The sequence below is a fragment of the Athene cunicularia genome (assembly GCF_003259725.1).
Source record: "Athene cunicularia isolate RWA chromosome 4 unlocalized genomic scaffold, athCun1 chr4_part1, whole genome shotgun sequence".
NCBI classification, from domain to species: domain Eukaryota; kingdom Metazoa; phylum Chordata; class Aves; order Strigiformes; family Strigidae; genus Athene; species Athene cunicularia.
The window spans coordinates 19,294,328-19,319,286 of NW_020799098.1; the positions used below are offsets into that span (position 1 = coordinate 19,294,328).

General features: G+C 35.4%; 2 protein-coding genes across 2 annotated transcripts in view; one reads left to right on the top strand and one right to left on the bottom strand.

Moving 5' to 3' along the window:
• Positions 1-23,991, bottom strand: SEPSECS (Sep (O-phosphoserine) tRNA:Sec (selenocysteine) tRNA synthase). Its single transcript, XM_026846595.1, has 10 exons — positions 23,677-23,991; positions 23,236-23,354; positions 22,990-23,148; positions 20,007-20,160; positions 16,035-16,137; positions 13,656-13,785; positions 13,440-13,531; positions 5,992-6,085; positions 5,268-5,358; positions 1-3,376 (listed from the first exon to the last, which is right to left on the bottom strand). Exons 1-10 carry the CDS (start codon positions 23,952-23,954, stop codon positions 3,127-3,129), a joined length of 1,470 nt encoding a protein of 489 aa, XP_026702396.1. The 5' UTR covers positions 23,955-23,991; the 3' UTR covers positions 1-3,126.
• A 459-nt stretch (positions 23,992-24,450) lies between these two features.
• ZCCHC4 (zinc finger CCHC-type containing 4) overlaps positions 24,451-24,959 on the top strand; it is a 36,426-nt gene continuing 35,917 nt past the window's right edge. Inside the window, exon 1 of the mRNA XM_026846944.1 lies at positions 24,451-24,465. Coding sequence (XP_026702745.1) covers positions 24,451-24,465 — 15 coding nt within the window. The remainder of the gene's footprint in view (positions 24,466-24,959) is intronic.

The window sequence follows — 24,959 nt, forward strand, 5'->3', positions numbered from 1 at the left end:
AGTCTGTTCTGAAGCCCAGGCAGCCTCCCTAGGTGTTGGCTTACATCACTAGTCATGTGGATGCTGGAGACAGCAAATTGATTCTTGCAAATTTTTAAGGTATGTGAAAGCCTTTAGTGACATGTGCTTATGTAGAGATTAGGAAAAGGACTTTAAAGTAAAGAAGCTTCTTACTTCACTGTACAATCTTAGAAAGATTTTAATAAAAGGCAAATATTGTTAATATATTTGATTTACTAAAACCAGTTTGACAAATTTATGCCCATGCTATTACTATCTTTCACAGTATTATTAGTGGGTGAGACCTGCCACAGCCATGAAATCTCCCCATATCTGTTACACAAAAGAAATGAAAACTGATCATGGGTGTATGTTCCAATATTATTTCACTACTTTATTCTCTATTCACTAATATCTGTAATAAGTTGATTTATAGTCTTCCTTGAAAAATTATTTTTATCTAGTGAATCTCCTAAATAACCAATTCATCTCCATTTACTTCAAAGTATATGGACATTTGAATTACTTAAAATTTCATTATATTTATAATGACATTATAGAATGCTTCCATCTCTAAAAAGTTAATATTAACTGAAGACATTTAAGTGGACAAAGCAAGCAAACAAAACTGGAAGCTGGTACACCAGCTTACCAAAGTAACATAACACGAATATTTAGTTCAAGAGTTTATACACATGATGGAGGGCACATTTCTCAAAATATCTTAAATTTTCTGACTTCAGGTGGTATCACTAAGATTACCAAAGTGACGTAATGACACACAAACTAAAATTTTTGGTCTTTATTTCAATTAAAGCCATTATCTTAAAATGTGTTTTTAAATAAAAAAAAGGTTTCAAAGGTCAAAATCAGAACAAACCAATAATTCATTCCCTGGATACTTGTTTACAGAGAAAAACAAATTCCAACAAATTTTTGAAAACATTAAATATCAAAAATTTATTGAAATTTTCAGCTTTGATTTCAAATGGGAAACATTTTTAAGACAGGAAAACACTACCTGAGAAAGTAGTTCAATGTATAGTAGAAGTGAGCGAATTATTTGCAGCAATTTATTATGAGAACATAAAAGGTAGAGGTTTCTTCCTCTCAGAGAAGGCAACTGCTGTCTTCTTATTCAGTTTTAGGATATTATTCATCAAATGCTTATTTTAGCTGCTACCATACACCTCCCTAAACTCTTGTAACAATAGTTCCAATGCTTGCATTATGTGACTAGTCATCTAAATCAATAATTTAGACTAATTCAGGCAGAAAACAATATCAAAAAATAGGAAGAAAGGTATCACTAAGGCCTTGTGGTTTTTACTGGTTGCTCCAATGTACTGAATACTGAGGCAGTGAGCTGCAGAGTTTTGGCTCCCAAGCTTGTGGAAGAGATTTACTGACTGGAAAAACTGAGGTACAGCATGGTCTCAATAAAAAAAAAAAAAAAAAAGGGGGGGGGGGGGTGGGTGGGGAGAGGGGGGATGAGAAAGAAAGAAAAGGAATTTACATCTCCTTATAGCCACAAAGAATCAGTCGTCAAGTTATATTACATTTCTCCTAGGATGTATTTGTACAGCAAATAACAACTGTGACTGTAGTCTAGGGAGCCATACTTTCACAAGCTTTAATCAAACGTGTAACTGTAGCAATAAAAATGTAGAAGCAGCAGTTTAATTTAAGCTTAAGATACAACAGACCTCACTAAGTGAGAGCACCTTCATGTTGATTAGCATACTATTCAAGTTCTGCACATTAACATCACCTCTTGTATCAATTCATTGGAACACAGTGGATAGACAAGCCTTTCAAAAGCACCACTATTTCGATTAAGCAATTTACAGAGGGCTCTGAAGGATATATGTCTTCGATCCCACCAAACAACATAACTAGAATATTTCCTGACGTTTAGAACTCATTAATTGTGGTGTCCCAAGTACTACTACATTACAGACAAAGAAAATGTCTTTGAACATTAAGCTCACTTTGAACAGTAAATGACATAAAAAAAAATACATACAATGTAGTAATTGCATTTAAGAATAATTAACGAAAAGTTTTGCAACCTACAGCACTGTCACTCCAGTGATATGGAACCTTTGTTTTGGGAACAGACTCTGAATCTATTGTTTGCTTAATGAATTCAAATCAGCAACAGCACACAGCCACAGAAGCAACAGTGCCAATGACAAGAGGCACTTCAGAAATGGAAGTCTATACATTTTAACAACAATGGGCTAAAAATGCCAAAATACCCTCTGGTCTCACTGGCTCTTGAAACTGCTGCACTAATCCCACAAGGCATTCCTCCTTTTCAGTGGGTCTCTGACCTGATTGCCATATCAAAGGAAAGATGAAATGGAAAAAAGACCAAAAAAAGTAAAAGAAAAAAAAAAAAAAAAGACTGCACCTCTCCACAACCCCTTGCTTTCATTATTAAAATTGTTTCTAGTTGCTGAACTGCGCAAATGTTTCCAAGAGGTGAGTACTGACAGGATATGAGGTATTCTAGGTTTTTCTTTGTCACTGAGGGCTGCTTTGTTCTAGACAGTTCATGAGAGGTGAGAACACCTGAAAAATCCTACTAATCCAACTCTATAATTTCCTCATGCAGTTTTAACATTGTATTTAGTAACGGATATCCCAACACATAAAAATCTTTGAGAAGTGTCAAGTATGCTGATGAGAAATGAGATATTTTGAGATCAGTGAAATATTTCTTATTTGGATGGTCTATACCTAGGAATGAATTCAATCACTGCCTCAGAAAATCTTGTTAATCAAAACCCAGTGGAATAAGCATTCTGTGATTTGGTGAACATTGGTCCAAAAGAGTCACCCACAGACTGAAAGGCCAGCTCAAGGTCTTTATGAATGTAAAGCTTTACTTTGGCAGATATTAAGTGCATTTATATGCTGCAAAAGACTCATGTCTGGCCCTCTGTCTTGGAGAGAGTATTACCTCTTTCTCTAAAGCTGAATTTCACTCAGCTTTTTTTGGTTATTGTTTTCAGATCAGGAGTAAATTTTCTGCACTGCAGATTCACAATGCTAACCCAATACAAACCTGACATACTTCAAACAAAAGTGTATCTTCCTGTGTTACTAAATCTGTATTTTCTAGTCTTCAAGTTGTTCCGTGTCTGTATTACAATTACTTATTTCATTCACACTTTTTTCTTTCTTTGCTTCTTTTCTAGAAGTTTTCAAACACTTGTCGAGTCTTTTTAGGAATACATCTACATCTTGCTTTTTAATTCCAATTGCGGAGGCAGCATTGAGGTAAGCACAGGGATAGTTATTTGCATGTGACATAAATCCTTTAAAAGTGTAGTTATTCACTGTTTGTACAGACCCACAGGGAACAACCCTGAAACAAAAAACCAGAATTGTGATTCAGTTACAGATGCCTTGGATATTTTATGTAATACCCTATGATGAACACATTTACACAAGTTCCTATACACTGTAATATCTGCTAACTCTGAACAAATTAACATAAACAGGCTTAGCTCAGACATCACTATGAGTGACAGTAGTAGCAGATCCTGAATTAGCTCAATCCTGTGTGCATATGTGCATGTCCCTTCCCCTCTTCAGTTAAATTATTAAGGTCTTTACTATTGTTTTTTATGAACTCCCCAGTGTTGGGGGAAGAGACATCTGCAGCAAACTTTCCTATTTCATAACAAGCCCTATCTGACCTGCTTTGTCTCTGACCTGACATAGTTCACCCCTCCTTAGGCAACCTGGCAACCCTGACCTCCCCGGAATCACCATACTGACAACAGCTTTAGTGCAGACATATGCTTGACATAGTGTACTGCAGTCCAAAATGTCTGGGTTCAAGTGATTCAGAGGGCTCATGATCCCAACTTCCCGCCATCCCTTCCTCTCTACTCCATCTCCCTTTTTGGCACCACTTTTCCCTCTTCCTCATACTAAGAATCTCTACCTATTACACCCTATTTCTCAGCACTTTGAGTACATATGCATTCCTTGATAAATCAAGACCCTAATCCACATCCTTACTTGTTAAAGGAACAACTCACCTTGTGGCCACAGGTAAAGCCTACACAAGCAGTTAACACAAACCAACTGGTAAAAATTACTACACCTCTAGAGAGACATTCCCTGCAGTTCATAAAAGAAACTGTATTCAAACAACTGCCACTAGATTTATCAGATCCTTCCACTGCCCAAGTACTCCAGCCCCAGGTTATGCGAAAGCCTGTACGCTACTGAAGTAGGGAGTTGCTATTTCTACCACTGACATTCAGCACAAGCATAAACTTAAAATCTGTTGAAATGCCAGGTCAAACAGTGTATATATACTACAGAAGAATTACATAAAAAAAAGGAAAAACCTGAATCCTTTATATCAGCCAAAGAAATAGAGAGTTTTAACTTCAAAAATTGAACCCCTTGAATCATTTCAGCCAAAGACGGCTGAAATTGCAGGACAAGCCAAGGTTAGGACAGGCAAATTAAAAAGAGCATCTAACTACAATACGTATAGATTTACTGTCATTCATCTGTGCAGGAAGTGGAATAATCTAAGCTAATGAAGCATACCTTCTGATGTGGAAACATTCAGCCCTGCTACAAAAAAATGACATTAAGTCTACAGCAGAAGTTAGCATGGCAGCAGTAATATTCAGATTAAGGAATCCTGTCAAAACAAATTTTAAATCATTCTCTTCTTTTAAAAGGTTTAAACCAAAATCATTTAAAATTATTTGGCTTGCATTTCCACATTCAGGATCAGGTTGTAGATTTTTTTTTTTTTTTTTTTTTTTTAACACAATTAGTTTCTGAAACCAAGCTTTTCTTCCATATGACAAAAACCTATGTAGGGTATTAAAAGTTTATTCCCCTGACATCCAGCACAACCATATTTGTGCTGCAAAAAATAAAACAAAGATCTTCCCTAAGTAGCTTACAATTTAACTATAAGATCAGACAACAGCTGGAAGGTAAATGAAACCAAGGGGTACTAGGGAACAATGACACTAAATTAAATGGGCATAGATTATCTATTTAGCCTACCAAAGCTAACAAAAAGGGCCTCATTGCTAACTCAGGCAGGTAGACACAATTAATAGATAACTGTGATGAAGAAGGGTGTATTACTCTCTGACTCCTTATTGTCAGACTGTAATCTGTAATCATGACTATTATTACAAAACAAATATTATATGATTTAATAAAATATATGCTAATACAACCCCCCCAATTTTTCAAATTCATAGCATCTTCACCTTGCTCCAGAAACTTGTCTTGTGAAAAGCATAGATCCAAGCTGAGTAACAGCAACATCATTATTTTCATCTAGATTCTTCAGTGACATGGCTAAAGTGAAAAAAAAGTCAGGTTAAAACTACTACAAAGCTGCTGCTTCTTCAAAGAAGAACCACAGAGAACAAGCCGTTTTCCAACAATAAAAATCTAGCCAAATATTTGTGTTCAGATACAAAGAAAGAAAGATGAATACTACATTTAATAATTTTTAATTTCCCCATAAACTGTCATAAGTGACAATTTTGGTTTGGTTAGACTGTATGTAAGGCAGATTCTGCACAGGTAGGCAGTATTACTTTGGTGTTTTGGTTAGAACAAGTATCTTGAGCAGGAAGTCCATAATCTCTTTTACAGCAGTATGACGGGTAAAATAATTATACCCTAATTTATTTTAAAATCTACTTTTTAATAAAGTATTACTACATGCTAACATCTTCTGTTTGCCTTGTTTACACTAAATGAGTATGTTGGACAGGAGCAATTTTGTAAAAAAATAAAGAGCCCAAGTCACTACTTTACTTTTACAGTAGGTTACCTCATTGGGTTCAATGGTTTCATATTAGCCTAAGCACAACTCAGTGGAGTGTAGTGAACAATGTTTAATATACAGGAACTGTATGTGAAAGTGTATTATGAATGCACAGTATACTGGAATTTTTTTTAAAGATAAAAAACAACAATTACCTAAGGAAATGGGATTATGTGGCGTGTCTAACAGTCTCTCATTGTGGTTATCTGCCAGCTTCTTCAGCTCACTTGAAAGATAGGAAAACATCTCCTGGAAAAAAAAAATGCAATATTTTTGTTATTAGCTATCAAACAGAGAAAATAGTACCTATTTCACAAAACTGTTAAGTCTCCATTATATCCTACTGGTACCCAGCTGATCCTCTTTTCATGTGTATGAAGTAAGTGGACAAGACATTTCTCTGAAATCATTCTATAAAGGAACAGCTCAATTTCCTGAACATTATTCTGCCCCCTCAAGCTGGTACAAAACTCTCTATCTGGTCTATAATACATATGCTTGGGATGTCAGTCATCCTCTCTGTGGCCCTGAACCTTAGGGAGATAAAAATCTTGAAGTGGTTTCCACTGCAAAGCAGGTCTTACCCCATCCCACTCCTGCAAGAGCCTCTCCCCACGCTAGCCCCTGAGCCACAGAGAATGAACTGTTACCATCACAGATGGCCATGTTATGGCAAATTGCTCCTTGCTTTGTTTTCTTTCTATTAATACATTCCAGACTAAAAGCAGTGTATTCTGTTACCATGTATCACACAATCACAATCACCACTAGTGCACAGACTTCTTTATCTGCATTAGAACAGCAATACAGTCTCTTAAGGAGAAGGCTACCAGTACACATTTGAATGTATTTTGTTTCACTCAATATATACTCTCCTGAATACTCAGCTCTGTGGTGTAGCCAGTCCTCTTCCACTGACCAACCCTTTCTGTTCAAGCCTACTAAAAGAACGGAGATATCTAAATTTCTGCTATCACTTAATTACATTGCACCTTTATTGAGAAAATGTCATAAAACTGAGATTCATAAATGTTTTGGCTCAGATACAAGTCACACTGCACATAAAAGGCTGCTTCTCTTACTTCATCCGTATTTTATTTCCTCCCTCTTCCCCAGTAGTAATCTATGATAATTGCTCATGCTCTTCCTCAGTTTAATACCTTCCTCTCCACATATCAGCTCAAAACACTTATGGACAGAGAGAGAATAAACACCATCCTCTTATTGTATCCTTTGGCTTCTTTTCCATCCTTTTTAATGTCTCTCATAAAATCTAGCAAAAAGATACAGATACTGGGCAGTCTTTTTAAAAGATACTAAACACCAGATTTTTCCTCTTTCTGGCCATAAAGATTGTGCTGCTCATCTGCTTCAATCCGACTGCCTGTTTAAGCATCCTCATCAATTTCTATACCTGACAAGTGATTTTTCATTCCTTAAATAGAGTTGCCTCTTCAGTCTGTAGACCAGTATCCTATTCTGACCTGTGCACTCTGACAGATACAAATTATAGCTTGTGATCAAAATTATGTTTTTGAGCAAAATCTCCCAAAGGTCTTACAAAATTTACAAAATGAGCTTTGTGGTAGTTAAGTTAGAAGAATGTTACAGTTGCTTTTCTTGAGTCACTGCAGTGAACCCAGTCTCACTTCATGAGTGAACAAATGAACACAGCTCCTGACTTGTTCTTCCTAATACCATAGAATAAATTCAGACAGAGGGGAAAAAGTACCGTCTTACTGTCTAAATTAATTAGATTACTGATTCAACTATCAACAAGAGAATAAAGCTTCTGTAATACTTGGAACAACAACAAAAATTTTTGAGAGGCACCTATGATTAATTATCAGAACTTGAAATTTGTGAAAAATCATTCTTATTTTTCAGAGGCATTTGTAAATCCAGTGATTTTATGGTTTCAACTAATCAATTTTATTTACAGTTCACTCACAGAATTTGAAAAACATGCTTAAAATGTTCAGACACTTTAGTCTTCCTTCTGGTCCCTCACTAGATATAAACACATTACACCTTTGTTACTAGCTTTCCACAATAAGCATCACCAATGTGTTAAGCCATTTTACCAGTATTTTTTTAAATCCAAATCACAAATTAATTTGTGCTCCCTCTGCTGGCTACTTACTTCTACAACTGAAGCAAAGTATTACAGAAATATACATAAATTGTGTCTACTATGGAGATACTATTGGTGAAATTAGTACTGAGAAAAACCTGTATTGCAACAGGAACAAATTCCCAAGTAATTAATTTTAGTGTGTTGTACCTAGGGAATTCTCTGTTGCACCTCAATAGTATTTATTACGGAAAGGACGACAAGCTGGTATAACCAGTTACCCACTGTATAAGTGTATTAAATTAAGATTAAATATCTAGGTTACTAGATGAGCCTCTACATACACAGGAATTGGTTAAAACAAGAGAGAATAGAAAGCTGGGGAAAAAAAAAAAATCCAAGTATGTATTTTCATCAGTTTGACTGAAGCTACCTGAACACAAACTCAAAACTTTGTATTTTTATGAATGATATTTTGCATCTTTCTGTTGGAAGCCCTCTAGGTATTTTATAGTTTCAGAAGTTAAACAGTTTGTTGCAAAATAGATTAATGGCCTTTCCAAAAAAAAGGAAAAAAACAGTATTTCTGTGAGGTCAAATCTATAACCAACCTCTATTATGAAATATTTCTATTATGTGGAAAATTTATAAGCACCCTAAGCAATTAAATTCAAATGAGCTCTTACATAATTGATTTTCTGTGGTAGGCACTCAAATTTTCTCCAGTGAAGCTAACTATTATGCTAAAGTTTCACTGAACAAACCAAGCACTAAATGTCAGTTAAGTTTCATTATTTAATTCACTCTTTCCCCTTAGAAACTCATTACAAAACCTCACCAGGCTAGTGAAATGAATGTTAAACTATGTGAAAATACCTTGCACTTTTGTTCTTTCTAGCACCTAAAATAATAAAATACCTCAAAAAATATGAAGAACAAGTCAACAATGGTGTATGCATCAAATGTGCTGACTCAATTATGTGAACAAAATAGCCTACTTCCACATACATTTACAAAAATATTTTATTGTTTTGTAACAACTATTAAAAATATTTTAATCATACTGTATTTACATTATAAAACTATTTTTTAATAGAACCTACACTAATATGGGTGACTTTTCATTTGCTGCTTCATTTTGATAGGCACTGTTTTTTCAAATGAAAATAACTAGAGGGAAACAAGTATGGAAAAAGCATAACTTCAGAGAAAAAGCATACGATGGGGGCACTAAATATGCCATTAGTCCCATATCAGGTGTCAGAGAGACAAGAAGGCCAGAAAACATTTTGTGCATGGCTGAATATATCCTAGCTGGTTCAACCACTCAGCTTGCTTATGCCCTTTGTAACACTGCCTGCCTTCCTGTTTCACTCTGAAAAGATGAGTTGTCCTCAGAGAACAGCCTGTTTATGGTGCTGAAGACAACACTGCAGAAGAGTAATTTTACAACCTCTTTGCACTAGATACAGACTGCCAGCTCCCATATGCTGTACCTAAGACTGATCTGGTCCCATCTTAAATTACTTTCAGCAGCAGCTGTTCATACAGCAACCATCATAGCCTCTCTTCTGCTTTGCCTATCAGACTGACCAGCTGCATGTGACCTGTGATCTGATCCCTTTGCACACCACTTCATGCAGACAAAGAGAGGCTGCAGTGCTGAGCATAGAGACCTATTACTACATGCCCCAGAAAGCCCCAGTAGAAGGTTTACTTTCTTGAAATGCAGCCAGACACGACAGAAACTGTACATGTACATGTGTGATGCTTACATAAACCACATACCCTCATATACAGATGCTCTTGCATTGCAAGATCAAGAATCTTGTTCTGAATTCATAATACACTGAAGTTTTAAAAATACGAAATTAATTATGGAACCTTTAAATCTTTATATCATAGAAAAGTAATCTAACAAACTGTTGAGTAAGTCTTGCCAACCTGATATGCTAACAGTAATGCTGACAAATCACCACGCTCATTTTCTTTTAAAAGATCATTCTTAAAATCACCAAACACCACATTTTCTCTTCAGCACTTACAAGAGCTTGAGATCAGGCTCCTTGTGGGCCATACTTCTCCAACACATGCGTTAACTACATAGGCCTCTTTGAAGCTTACATTCATACTTGTCACTTGTTTAATTACACAACACCATTTAAGATGATTGCGTTCAGTTAAACTATCTTGCCTTTCTTTTGAATATGGTTCCACATATTTCACACAAGGAGAATCCTGCAATATTCCCACCACATGTTTGACAAACAACAGGGTAGCAAACTGACTAGACAAAGAGGAGTAACAAATGTCTGTCTTGTAATATTATCTGATTTTTTACATTTTTCATATCCAGCATTAAATGGCTTTTCTCTTATTAAATTCAGTCACAAGTAGAGCAGCAATATAAACTCATCCTGAACTGTACAAATAATTTATTCCTATCAGAATAGCTACATCAATAATAAACGATGAAACATAAGCCCAGTATTTTACTGAATTGTAAAACCCAAACTATTTCCTCCCACTCGGTGTGATTTTAAATATTTTAGATACATATTCCATAAGGACATAAAAATTACTCTAGTTAATCACTCTTAGAAAGTATACAGACAGATGGATACAGATATAAAAAGCTCCATCACGTCCCAAGTAACAGAGAAATACATGTAAGAACATCAGAATTATCTTGATCATTAGATTGTTAAGGAAAGTCTAATGAGGAAATCCATAACTGCTGAAAACAAAATGAAGCCATCACCTCTTCAATAATAGCGGTGTAATAATTAATTAAATGGATTAAATGGACCACATTGGAAAGTAGTTAACAGGTATTAAACCTGATATGTAAGGTCTTGAATGTAAACCCTGAATTGTTCTCCATCAATTCTGAGGTGACAACGGAAGTCTACTGTTTATGCTATTCCACAGTGTAACCACTATATTTGCTACATGTGTCCTGGTTTAGACACACACCCCCCCCCCCCCCAAAATAGAGAGTTTTAAGACCTGAGAACACAATATATGGGACACAACATAACTGAGGAAATCAAAGGAGTTGCTACAAAAACATAACCTTTACATAATATTGAGTTCTTTAAAAGCAGACATTAACAAATCTGACTAAGGATCTGTTGTCATTATCTGCATTACAAAAGGACCTAGAATCCCCTACTGAGATCAGAAAACCACTGTTCTAAACATCACATAAACATATAAAAAGAAATACTGAAAATTTAGAACAAGTGAGAAAACATTATTGTTGGTGGTCTTCTTCCATCCTTTCTCTGGAAACACCAAGGCTAAATGAGACTACTGAAAACATTCCTTATTAAGCTTTCATATATTGCCACCTTTATTCAGACACTTGGACAGCATGTGTGTTAGTCCCTTGCTCTTCTGTCCTCAGATCCACTGCACCATTTTACTCCAGATCACATCATAACATCTAATCTCATACACTTGGGACAACTGCCTACTCCATGACTGCCAGCTTGTCAGAAAAATTCCACTCCATGTTCCTCTCCCTCACATAATCTCTTCCCTTCCTATATTAAACAGTTCATCTGTTACCATTTTATCTTACACATCCATGTAAAAGAAAAACTGGGTAGACTATTTTTTTCCTTGGTTATGCGAGATTAATCTCTTCCTGGTAATACTGTGGTCTTTCTGGCTTGAGCTCAAATAACATGAAGTAACACCCATGTGAATAAGGATAAGGTAAAAAGAGAAACTAAAAAAAAATACTTCAAGTTTTTTATAGCTGACTTTTTGTGTGAGTAGGTGCAGCTGCACTGATATAGAAAGGAGTACTCAATGTCAAGCTATAAATAGCTCCTGCTGGGAGCCTAATAGCTCTGCCTCTGCTTTCACAGAGCACAGGCAATAAACTACCACTATTACATTTTTACAATTCAGGAACAGATTTAAGCAAAAAAAGGTTTCTATTTCTACAGCAAATCCAATAAAAGAAACATATTTATGCCATATATAAGGCTGTGTTTATAAAGTATACTCACATTTGAAATAAAAAGACCCAAAGTTGTAAAAATACAATGCTTTATTCACTTTAGAATTCTATGTCCAAGAAAGTGACACGATTCAAAATATACAGCTATTCATTAAGACATTTTATTTATGAAATAATTATTATTTATGACTTGGAGAGTATTTATACTGCCCATTATGTAACTTCTACCAGTGTAAATCTACCATCAAAATCAGCTTTGCAGAAGACACGATAAATTCACTTGAGATGTATTTTTCCCTCTTCACTTGCATCTCCAAAAGCATTTTGCTTTTAATGAAGACTGAAACCATACATGGCAATACATACAACAGTCCAGAATAAAATGTTAGAAACTATTGCAATAGTGGCAAAAGTGGTAACTGCTTTCAGTGTTTCATAAGCCATGTTTTCACTTTAGTTACACAGATCACTTCACAGTTGTTGTAAGGCTGTCACGTCCTACTCACAAAGACCACTAAGCTGGTTTGGTTTTCTATAGCCTAGCTGTTCCTATGAGATCTCAATTCCAGCACAGAATTTCTGGATGCCTCTACAAGCAGCTAGAAACAAGTCACAGCATCCAGCACTATTGCCCTGCCATGCAGTCAGAGGCAACAGCAAGCTGTCAGCAGGAAACAAGTGGAATATAGTTTCTAAATAAAATAATGGAACAGATAATGCATGATTTAAAACTATTAACTTAACAGTACTTAATTCACAGCATTTCTTTACCTAAAACCCTCTACAAAAAGAATCCTTTGTGTTAATATATAAAGATAGCACAATCAGGCCTGTATTATGCCCAGAATTAACGACGACTCAAGATGGGACTCAAGGTTGCAACTAAGGTTCAAACCTCAGACCACTTGAAAGTTTGTGCAATGCATTTATACCCAACATAAAACATATAGTCTGCAAGACGCAAAGAAGAAACCTAGCATTGTATCTAGATGAATAACTTAAATAACAGTATTCTTCTCTTTTTGTGGCTATGTACAGCATTTATAACTTAACCAGAAGCTGTGACTCTCCAGAAAACATGGTACACAAACATTTAATTAAACACTATCACAGAAAAAAGAAATGAAAGCACAACAGGGCCAAATGAAGAAAAGCAGAGACCCCTGGGTTACAGGGTGTCTGGTCTCATGCTTTAGTCCTGCAGGCAGCATGACCATGATAACACAGCACAGTGCTTCACAGATTAAGGTTTTGTGGACAAAATTCTACTGTATTAATCACGCTTTAGAACTGCAAATATGAATACTGTACAAGATAGTACAGGACCTCAGTTTAGCTTTCTTGTTTGGAAAACAACATGGAATTCTTGCTTACTCATGAGCACCATTTAGCCAAGAAGTAATTATATCACACTGCCTTTTCAGATTCAGAGCTGAGAGCTAAGAAGCAGTTCAATGGCTTTCTAGACAGAAACTGTATTTACTACACAAAGCAGTTTTGCAACAAGACTTTGTTAACAGCTGACTTTAAGAAGTGCTGCCTGCCAAAAAGCTTACCTTTCTCTCTTTCAGTAACTGTTTGTAGCCACTGGCACCTAGAGACAGAAGTGTAATGAGGACATCTAAGGAAGGAGACGCAGAAGCTCTTCCTGAAAAAAACCCCAACAATATACAGATTAAATTCGCAAAAATACATTTTATGTGAAAGAAAGCTGATAATCAAGTTTTCTACAGTTATTTCGTACGGATGCAATCAGCCCATGAACTAGTTACCTGGATACATTTTGCTGATCTCCTGCACGAAGGACTCGTTGAAGCCAGCAATGATAGCGCCACCTACTGGAACCATGAAATTTTTGTCCAAGCTCTGAACAAAAGCATCTATTCTGCCTACCCGAGCACCCTTTATCAAAAGGGAACAAAAAAAATTCCACAGCATACATTAGGAAACCACATGATAGCATCATAATTACACAGCAATATAACTGAAATAAATATAATTCCTGAAACTCTCTCAAATACTGTATTTGTGATGAAAAATCAAAAGTCGTAATATTACCTTTTCTTAACATTGCTCACTATTATTACCATTGTCTGCTTACATAGTACCTTACAAATTCCTATTTTGCTGTGATTTAAAATATTGATTTTAGTTCCTAAAAGTCTAAGTGTAGCTTATTTTCAACAAAAAACAAAAAGAAAATCCTCAGAATTTAGTGAGAATTATACAGTTAAAACTGTACAACACAAAACATTTCACAGATTCTCACAGTAAAAGGCTACAGGTTAATGCTTCATTACCAAAGAAGATTTTTCTTGATAGATGTAAAAATCTGCATTAAAACAAACGGACTGTGACAGCACTCCTTATAAAGCTGCTTGCAAAAATCAAGATCCAGATAACTTCCTCTAGCAGATTTTCCCACTTCCAATAAAATAAAAACATCTTTATACCTAGCCACTCAAATATTTTTAAAAGAAAAAAACATAGATTCTGCCGTATATCTTCGAGTAACATGCTACTGTGAACTGTAGAGCTAAAAAGTATGCAGCATAACAAAACCTGAGAAGTATATTAAAGAACATACATATCAAAGTATATCCAAATATCTACATATTAATGTACTACAGAGTAAACCCAAGAAACAGGGAGTTAACACTTATGGCAAGAAGAGTGAAAAAATCAGATCCCACTGAACCACAGTTGTTATTTCTATGTTTTAATAGCTTAGTACATGGGAAATAGAAAGAAACACTCTGAGTTCGTCAGCTTTTTGATGGGAAGATGAATGCCAGCAGCTATCGTTTGATTTAGTTGACAAGAGACCACCAGAGGAAAGGCACAACAAATGAAAAGGTCTCAACAGCTCTTTCCTGTTATACGCTTGCAAGTTCTGTTCACACTGTGCTCAGCATGTACATATTCCTGAGTATTCATTAATAACTACTTCTTCATAGGCAGCACATTTTCTATCACAGGAAATAAATTTTTGTAAATAAATGTAAAACAAATCAGAGCTCAAATGTATACATTTGCATAATCAAAGAACAAACAAACAAACCAACCAAACAAGAAGCCAAGAAAAAACAGAAACCAACACAGTAACAGTTCTATTTGTAGCTTTATGGTCTGAAAAGATTATCATTAGATACATTTAATGCAGTAAAATTCAGCAATCCCACAGTCCCTTCATGTCAGAATTTCACTAAACTTGTGCAAGTTAAATACAATATAACATGTACCAAGTAAATTACAAATAAAGCATATGCCATTTCCTATTTCACATATCACTTCAAGTTGTCAAATCCCTTCAGTCTCTCAAGATTTAGAAATGCCAACATGATATTCCTGTCAATTATATATCAAGCTGGTCTGTGCCCAGTTAATAACATGATGTATTCTTAATTAGAAAAAAAGCAAACAGTATTTTTTAATGCATCCCCTGATTTTTAAATGGATCCCCTGAATCCTGTTAAAAAAAAACAAATCCCCCTACTCTTTTGATATGGGCAACAGAGAGAAAAAAGACATTCAAGAAACGGTGCACAATACATTGTAATGAGCAAAAAATGCAAGAATTCCAAGTTTCACGGCTGTTCTTAGATATGAAGCAGACTCCCCTTCAAACTAAATAGAAACAGAAATTAAACTTTTCTGAACATAATACTGAACTTAACCCAGTTTTCTCAGCCCTTTTCTGTGTCAACAATATTTTAACAGTGACAACATCTATACAGTGTTGCGGTAGAATTTTGTAGTTTCAATTGAAAATCTGTAACTCACATTCTGTTGAAGGCTTAATACTTAGCCAAGTATGATCAATTATTTTATTTTTCATCAACAAGTTCAGGAAATATTTTAAGAAAGCTTATTAAGGACATTTTTCCATTATGAAAGACACTTGAACATAAACAAAACCTAAATAAATTTGGGCTTATTACATAAAAAGCATATAATAAAAATAACAAATATTATTTTTAAGTTCTATGTTCCTCTGCTCTGCTTTCTCAGAAAATTGTTCAATTAGCAGACATGCATGGGATAAGTCTCAAAGCTGTGAAACGTCTGATAAAATTTGCCAGTGTTGTCTACAATCAGAGATTTATTTCTAGTTATTTAAAAAAATATTACTGGAAATACACAGCTCCTACCTGCTGAATAAGATGCATACATTTTGAAGACTGAACTCCATATGCATTGTTGACAATATGAGGAATGTCATAATTTGCACAAATCACTGCCAGTTCCTCCAGCCTATAAGCATAAAATTGTAATTTAGAGAAGTATTGGTAACTGTAACTCATGCTACAAATCAGACCATTAAAAGACTAAAAGGTCTACAAGGAGGTCAGAATGAGAAAATAAACTTTTTTGATTAGTACCTCAAGACAGTACCTGTCACTTAAGCTATAAAGTTTAAGAAGAAAATTCTTTAGCTTTTACATATACTACAAATTGTTGAGCTGCACTGAAATTTTTCATGTTTCACTGAAAGTTTTGTCTGGAAACCAGTAAGCAGATCCCAAATCATTCTGCTTCAGATATAAGCATTTTTTATACTACTTTAATGATAACCAGAGCTTTAGCTATTCACAACTTCTTTCCTCTTCTTCTAATATTCAACCTGAAGATGGCCTAATGGAAGTTTCAAGATGTGTCTTGAGAACCAAAAGCATCATCTAACAGGAAGTTTTTTTACATGCTTCTATTTATTTCAAAGAACTAATATTTTAGCCCTTTGGCTGAAATCTCACTTTATTTCAGATAAACTGATTAACAGAAAAGATATTCTTCAAAGGAATGCAGAACCTTAAAATGTCTGAATGTGGAGATCAACAAATTAAAACTCTGTTCGACTGTTTAATCAGAAATAAAAACAACTCTTCACTTGCCTTTAGAAATCCTTGAAATCACAGTGAGCTCAGCCTGGACTGATTTCTCAGGCAAACTAGGACGTATGTGGCTGCATAAGTCATTTGGGTAAGGGCCTTCAGCATTTTAGTAATACATCTACTCAGTACCATTTTTAAAGCACTCCAATCATGTTTTCTTTCTTAAAAAACCTCCCGATTTTCCCCAAATTTGTGAAAATATTTTAGAAATAAAATCTATTTGAAAAAATAAGGTGATATATAATAAAGTGATGATAAAGGTAATACTTTTTTAAAAAAAATCAGGGAACTCTAAACCTCCAATGCATTTTTACTCTATCTCCTTCTGTACAGGCTTTCACTGTAATTTACTGACATTCATATAAAATGTGACAGAGTATGAAAACATCTTCCAAGACGTGACATTCTTTTGCACTGTAACACAAAATTCAGCTGCAAATCTCAGATTAAATTTTCTGAACCTCAATCCTTAGGAAAACATCACCATCACCACATTATCCCTAAAGAAATAAGTATTTAATGATTAAGAAACACCAGTAGTATAATATACATATTGATATTTTACAGTCAAGATATTTGGCAGGAGCTGCACGCCCAATAATTTTTCACATTTATCAAGATCCTGAATCCTGAACTATGTAACATTAACAGAATACTTCAGGAAACATAACACTACTCAGGGCAAAGTTTTTGCCTTCTGATCTGATCTTAATCAGGCTCATTCCTCACCTTCCAGAGACTCAAAGGAAAACCATTCTCCTCCTACAGACTTCTTATCAAGTGTAGGTCAAGAATTTCCCCGAACTGGAAACATACTGCTATTTATGTTTGTCTTTTTTGAGACTTAAAGGAGCAATAAGATAGCTTCCACAAGTACTGAAAACCAAAAAGTGTCTTTACTTTTCCTAAAAATATTCTATTGAACAATTAGATCCATATTACAATACAGAATGAGAGTGCTACAGTTTAAAAAGAATATGTGATTATGCAAGGGAAGCAAACAATTATGCACAGCACTTGTCTGCTGCCAGGGCTTAAAATGAACCATTAAAAGTGCTGCTAGTCATATCAACAAAAAAAAAGCATTAATATAAGTTTCGCTACTACCTGAATTCTTAAAAGTCACAAATAAGACTTACATAAGTATTCTCCAGTTCATTCTTTCTCTCTTGTAAGAGTTAATAAAAATAAAGCTTTGCTGTCTGCTAAGTACATAAACTTTTTCAAGACACTTTTTTTCTTTTAGTTCTCTTTTAAATACAGTAATTTTAGAGACAACTCCCAGCAACAGCAGGTAAAAGACTGAGAACTGATGTCTCTCTGAGGAAGGGGGTTTATACATTAGTGAATTATTCCTGTAAAGTTAAATAATACTTCAAAGGAAAGCTATAGGTACACAGGCATAAAACTCTTACCCTGACCTTTCAATAATCCTAAACCACTTAAAATTTTAAAACACCACCACCACAACTAAACTAACTCTTACAAATGCAAGATACTTAAAAATAGACATTTAAAATGTTACCCTCCAGAAATGCTGTACAGGATTTTCCTTCCTGTAGGAAGATGAATGTTATGGCCTTCAGTAGTTGACAGTATCCTTTAAATAGAAAGTGCTCTCAAATCCTCCTATATCTGTGGTATATCATAACACAGTGCCACTACCTAATAATTCATCTCTTAGTTGCAGAGGACAAAACAATTGCATGTCAAAAAGAGGAGGCAGATAAGGAAAAGATTCATTTACCCAAGCTATAAAATAGACCATTCAATTTTGATAGCTGTGATTTAACTTAGCCAATAAATCTGCAAGTCAACTTCAAGCAACGTTCATAGTATTCTGACAGAATTATACGGTTTTAACTTCCCTCTAGCAACTGGGTTAACCTATGATAAATACTAGCGCTTTTTTAAAGGTAGGAAAACAGAGTGAAACCTATCTTTGCTTGCCATGTTTCAGAGTCAGTAATGTTTCTTTTCTACACTTGCAAATATTCAACTAAATCTTCGAGATAACAAAGTAATTAACAAAAAAGTACGCACTACAGAGCAACTCTAAACATAAGTCTTTTCAATTTTGTGATAAATTGAAAATAATTAAAGTGGAATAACTGAGTTTAAATAACTACATTTAAAACCATGTAAAAACAAACATCTTACTAGTCTCTCATACTTCAGTGTACTACATAAAAGCCTATGAAAATATAGTTGTTCAATTGTAAAACCTAACAAATTTGCTTTTTGACACTGTGAGCAAATAGAGAAAGCAGGTTTTGTGAGTAACAATGGTGCCCATTTTGGACAAATTACTCAATATACCAAGTACTTTAGCCACCTCTACTCCAACACGCCATTTTCAAATTGAGAAGTTTTTCAAATATTTCACAACCAAACTACACGTTAAAATAATGTCTCAGATACTCTGTTTCCCATCCATAACCGTAATGTTCATCTCAGCTTCAGCAAGTGCTTGAATGACATCTTTGTAGCAACTACAGATGTATATGGACAAATAATATTAGGAAAGAATGCAATGTATTTTAAGCTTCTTTTAATGGTGATTTAACAGCTGGAAATTATGAGAAGTAGCATCAAGCAATCAGGCAGCAAATGTTCAAACCAAGATAAGTTACAGCAGGGCAAGTCATATGTTATACTCATACAGCACATCTGCCCTAGATGCTTCCAAGAGTTTACTTGTATCAGTGTATCTTAAATAGCCCTATAAGCATCAGTATAATACAGGAAAGAATAACTCAAGCAAAGATTTTAAATTTAGCTGTAGATTATTTTCTTAACTGTATTAACAGCCTAGGAAAATCCATCACTGGAGTAGAAAAGGCAACAGTAATATTAAAATGTGGCATTAACTGTTGAACTACATTTCCTGGATTATGTTTCTATGAAAGTCTGCTTTTACTACTTCCATGAAATAACAAGAAAACCACAGCCAAAATGACATTCACTTCACCGTAAGAGATCATTAACCTCCGTTATATGACAGAAGGAAAACCTTCTACATTATTGTCTTTTTTAATATACTTCTCTGAAAGTTGAAACATTGCTTCAACCTGCCATTTTTCCTTAAGCAAGGGGATTAAAGTATCTTTACGCATCCTTGGCAGCAGTTAAGCAATTTTAGGAGCATGGACATTCAAACCATGGAGGTTTTGTTTTTTTTGTTTTTACAGTAACATATAACACACTACTTTCAAAGACTACTTTGCTTACCTATCAGGTACCCTTGGAGCAAAGCAAGACGTTGTAGAATGCACACAAAGAATATTTTCAGCACCAAGAGCCTTGATTTTAGCTTCCACGGCTTCAATGTCTGTCCGTAGCTCATCACCTTCTAATACGTTTTCTATCACCACAGGCTCAAAACCTGACCAAAAAGAGCAAGATCTGAATGCATATCATCAAATCTCTGACTAATTGTGGGGTTTCAGTTCCAGTATAAATCTGGAGAATCTTCTGTTGTTTTAACAGATTCTTTCAGACTTGGATTAAGAATACAGATATATAAACTGTTTTATTGTACAATGTCCACATAACTAAAAACTACAGTAATATTCTTGTTAAATACTAGACTCCAGACAAAAGCATACCTTATATTCTTTGCATGCAACAGCAACAGGTTTGAAGATTTTTTTAAGAACAGATTAACCTCTTCCCTCCCAATTAAGAAGAAAGTGTTTGAGTGGCATTCTTGTAAAACATTAGCATATTAAAACAGCCTCTCTAAAAAAGGATGGCATTAGATGTAGCAATGAAATAATGATCATTAGGAATTGGCTTTCGGCATAAGCCTCTGCCTTATTCAATGTATAAACTTTCAAATTACTTCTTAAAAGATAAAAATGTTCATGGTTGACCTCATTTTGAAAGTGAACTTTGTCATATCATAAAAGCCAAGCTATTTCCCAAGTCTTTTATTTAAGTTTCCAGTTTAAGTTTGTATTTAAGATGGACAACAGTTGAACCTCATGAGGTTGTTTCTCAAGGGCACATGAGAAACATTCATAAGAAGTTATTAACACAAGGGTTATTGATGTATTAGAAACCATGGAAGCACCTAAGAATGGTCATGTAGGAATTAGGGCTTCTCCCCCCCAAAAGGTGGCAGAATCAGTAGCCCAGCTGGAGCACATCTACACCAACACACTCAGCATGGGCAACAAACAGGAGAAGCTGGAAGCCACCATGCAGCAGGAAAACTATGATACAGTTGCAGATACGGAAACAGGCTGGGATGACTCACACAACTGGAGTGCTACAGTGGATGGCTATAGACTCTTCTGAAGGGATAGGCAACAAAGGAGAGGCAGTGGAGTAGCCCTGATTGTTAGGAAGTGGTTTGATTGTCTAGAGCTTAATGATGGTCATGATAGAGTTGACTGTTCATGGGTAAGAATCAGGGGGAAGGCTAACAAGGCAGATATGGTGGGACTCTGTTTTAGGCACAACCAGGAAGAAGAGGCAGACCAAATATTATATAAGCAGCTGGGAAAAGTCTCACAATTGCTAGCCAGCCACTACAGAATAGTTCTAGTGGTCAGGCAGTTGGACTAGATCATTGTAGGTCCCTTCCAACTATCCTATCCAAACTTTTTTATTCTTTTTCTTCATTCAGAGAATAGCATAGCATGGGAACTGACATCCAGAGAGGTTGTGGAATCTCCACCCTCAAAGATTTTGAAGATTCAACCATACAAAGGTATGGTTGACCTAACCTAGCACTTAAAAGAGGTTTTCTTTTTTTTTCTAAAAGAGGGAAGCTTGTCATGGCAGTTGCTCAAATTTCTAGCTTATAAATCAATAAATAAATCAAAAAGGTTTTGTTTACAGAATAAAACACTGGAAACCACATATTCCCTTCCCCAAACAGGTGTGGCATGGCAGCAACATCATGCTAGCTAAAGTGACTGACTTAAAGAACCAGAGAAACATTCAGTTTACTGAATGAAAATAAAGGGGAAAAAGGAGTGATTTCCAAAGCAGTACAACATTGCAGCAGCTATGTAAATTTGTCCTTCATGTCTTAAGACCATGCCTTAACACTGACAAGTAAGGCTCAAACTCTACAGAAGAACTTACATCAGAATGATTTATTGACTTTGTTAGCCCTAGTCTGGTTTTCAGTGAGTGATGCAAAAGACAGACATTGCATTTAATAGACAGTTGTTAGGCATGGATACCTGATTCTCTCTTTAGTTGGTAATTCTTTTAATTCATTATGTTATAGCTACCTTAACTATTAAAAAAATTAACAGATCAATTATATTTTCTCACAACCTTCTCCATCACAAATGCAATTTCCATAGCTTGATATTCTAAATTGAGCATAATACGCTGAAAACACTCCCACTTTTCATATATACGTGTTCTATTTGTTCTGATCTGATTATTTTAAACACCTCTGCATCTTAACTGGACAGAATCCAGTCCCTGCTACCAACTGTTTAGTCATTTTTATCTAATGAATCTTTTATATAAAAAATAAATGTGTCCTAGGAACTATGTCCAGAATCTACGCCACCATCTGCAGGTATGTGCACTGAGCTGGAAAATTATGGTCTCCCTCACTTGCCCTCTCCTCAATCCCATACATCTGTCTGCAGGAGGGGATAGCTTCAGTGCAGGGATAGACTTCTAGACTTAGCTTACTTATAGCCTGGTAAACAAGGAATTCCATTTGAGAGAAATTAAGGTTTGAACTAAGAAAGGCACCAAACTAATTTCATGAGTGAGCTGAGTGACACCGCCAGGTTAAAAACAAATAGTGCAGCTAACACTTCCCATGTTCTAAAAGAAAAGAATGTGCAAATCAGCTTGTCACCTTCTGATCACAATTCCTAGGACACATATACTTTTTGCACAAATCTAAGAGAGAGATTGAATCATGAGCCTTGGCTTTACATAATTCTCAGGACAACAAATTAGGCATCTAACTCTGAGAGTGAACAGTAACTTCCTTAGTATTGTGTTCTCTGTTGACTACTTTATACACCCCTGTACCTCAGCATGGGTTTACATTTTACAAGGCATTAAGACAACAACTCATGTGTGAATGCATGTTATAAATCAGGAGTGTACAAATAAAGCACTTAGAACTCATTAGGCCGTTTCTGGATCTTACATAAGCATATGCATTGATCATTCTGCTAGATGAAGTTAGAAGAATACGCTGTGTAATCAGTCAGCTCCTTCTTACCTGCAGTTATCATTGATTTGAAGCAAGATTTCTGGTCTATACGTGGCCAAATAATGTATTTTGCCTTTGGTCTCTTGTGCCGTAATGTTAAAAAGCACAAAGTTAGACTCATGCCAGTTGCCATAGGAACCACAAAGCAATTGGTCACTGTCCGGACACCTGCACATAAAAAGCAAATCAGAAATTAACATGAAGAACCCATGACATGCCCCCATAAACAAGAGATACTTTCAGATTTACACTTACCAGCCAGCTTTATAATATCCAGAACTACTGAATTAGTAAGTTTGTTCAAAAGGCTAGACCCTGCAGCTTTAGGCTGGACTGCAGAAATATCACCTGACCTTCCAATTCCATGGATCAACCTAAACAAAAAGGGTTGAAAACATACATCAAGTTTTTTCACATCCCAAAGCAATCACTTTTGCTGACTAAAGAGAATCTAATTTGATAAACAATCATGGAAAATGCTGTATTCAATGCAACATCAGTATCTGCCATAATTTGTTCCATTATCACAAACTACATATAAAATACAAAAATACAGGAAGTTGTATCAATTCAATATGGCATTATACTGTTTTTCTCTAATGTTACCAAGGTGTCAGATGACAAGACAGAATAAAATATGCCATCTGAAAGCATTAATAGTAAATCTGAATAATTCAAACTGACAATAATTTGTACCTGTAATGCCTTCGGGCAACAAGTCCTGATGCCACTCTTCCTTCCCTCTCACCTACGCCACAGTTGCCCAGAAAGTTATTGCTATCCATTATAGCAAGTTCATGAAGAAACAGTTCAATGGTGCTTTCATCCCATCCATCTTCAGGACATTTTCCCTTAATAATGATAATATAAATGTAACTACCAAACTTGGAAATTAAAAATGAAGAAAACTTTATCCAGCTTGTTTGATTGCTACCCTCTCCCCCACACTGAACACCAGTTTGTGTTTTCATCATACTTTTATATTATCTAATGCTATGAATTTGTATTGAGAGAAGTTAAATAATTATTTTTTCCATATATTAAGTGCAATTACATTAGCATATCCTGACATTACAATAGTCAGAATATTTTTCACTTTCAAGTGTTCCTTAAAGTACTCACAAAACCACTGCAGCACATAACATGTTAATTATTCCCTAGAAGACTACAGATTATTTGACGTATTCTCTGCACAAGAATCTACTACTACAGGAATTCAACAGAGCAAACTAGATGAAAGGGTGACAATGGGGTATTATAGAACCAAAAATATTAATTATGAGAAGGGAAATATAGTTTCATTTGTAACACATCTTCCTACCTGCATATTTTTCTTTCTAGTTATTATTTAATAGGTAAGGAAACCATTTACAAAACACAACGTGTTAAAACCTGCAACCAGAGATGTGCTCTTTCTTGTGCTCTTCACTGCATTAAGAACTGTACTTATCTTTGCAAACTGCAGAAAAGATGCTCGGAGGAGAGGTACCCATAAACCCCTGAAGCATTCCTATAGCAGCTCAACAGTTCAGAGGCTTTTTCCAAATATCCCAATAACAGTAAAACGAGCTCAGTAAAACTAGTTAATTTCTGAAGTGTGATATGAAGGTTAAGCTTGAAACAGTGGCTGACATGACTAAGGATGTTCAAGAACTGGAACACCTGAGAATTCATTGATAATGACTTCTGTACATTGGAGACAAAGTGCATTGATTTGGCACCTTAAAAGTATCATTTACCTCATGTAATAATATATTAGCACCTTATTGTTTTTAAAAATGTCTTGAACTCTTTCCTGGGCCTTTCCCGGCAAACACACAACTTAAGGCAACTATTTTTTACTCCCAAACACGACCTTTCATTTCGGGGCTCCGTAAGGTCTCTGCCACTACAGCAAAGCCAGCGATGCTCTCCTGAGCCGCCGCGCCCGCCGGCTAGAGGGACGGAAAAGCAGCGCGGGAGCCGCAGCGGCTCAGGAG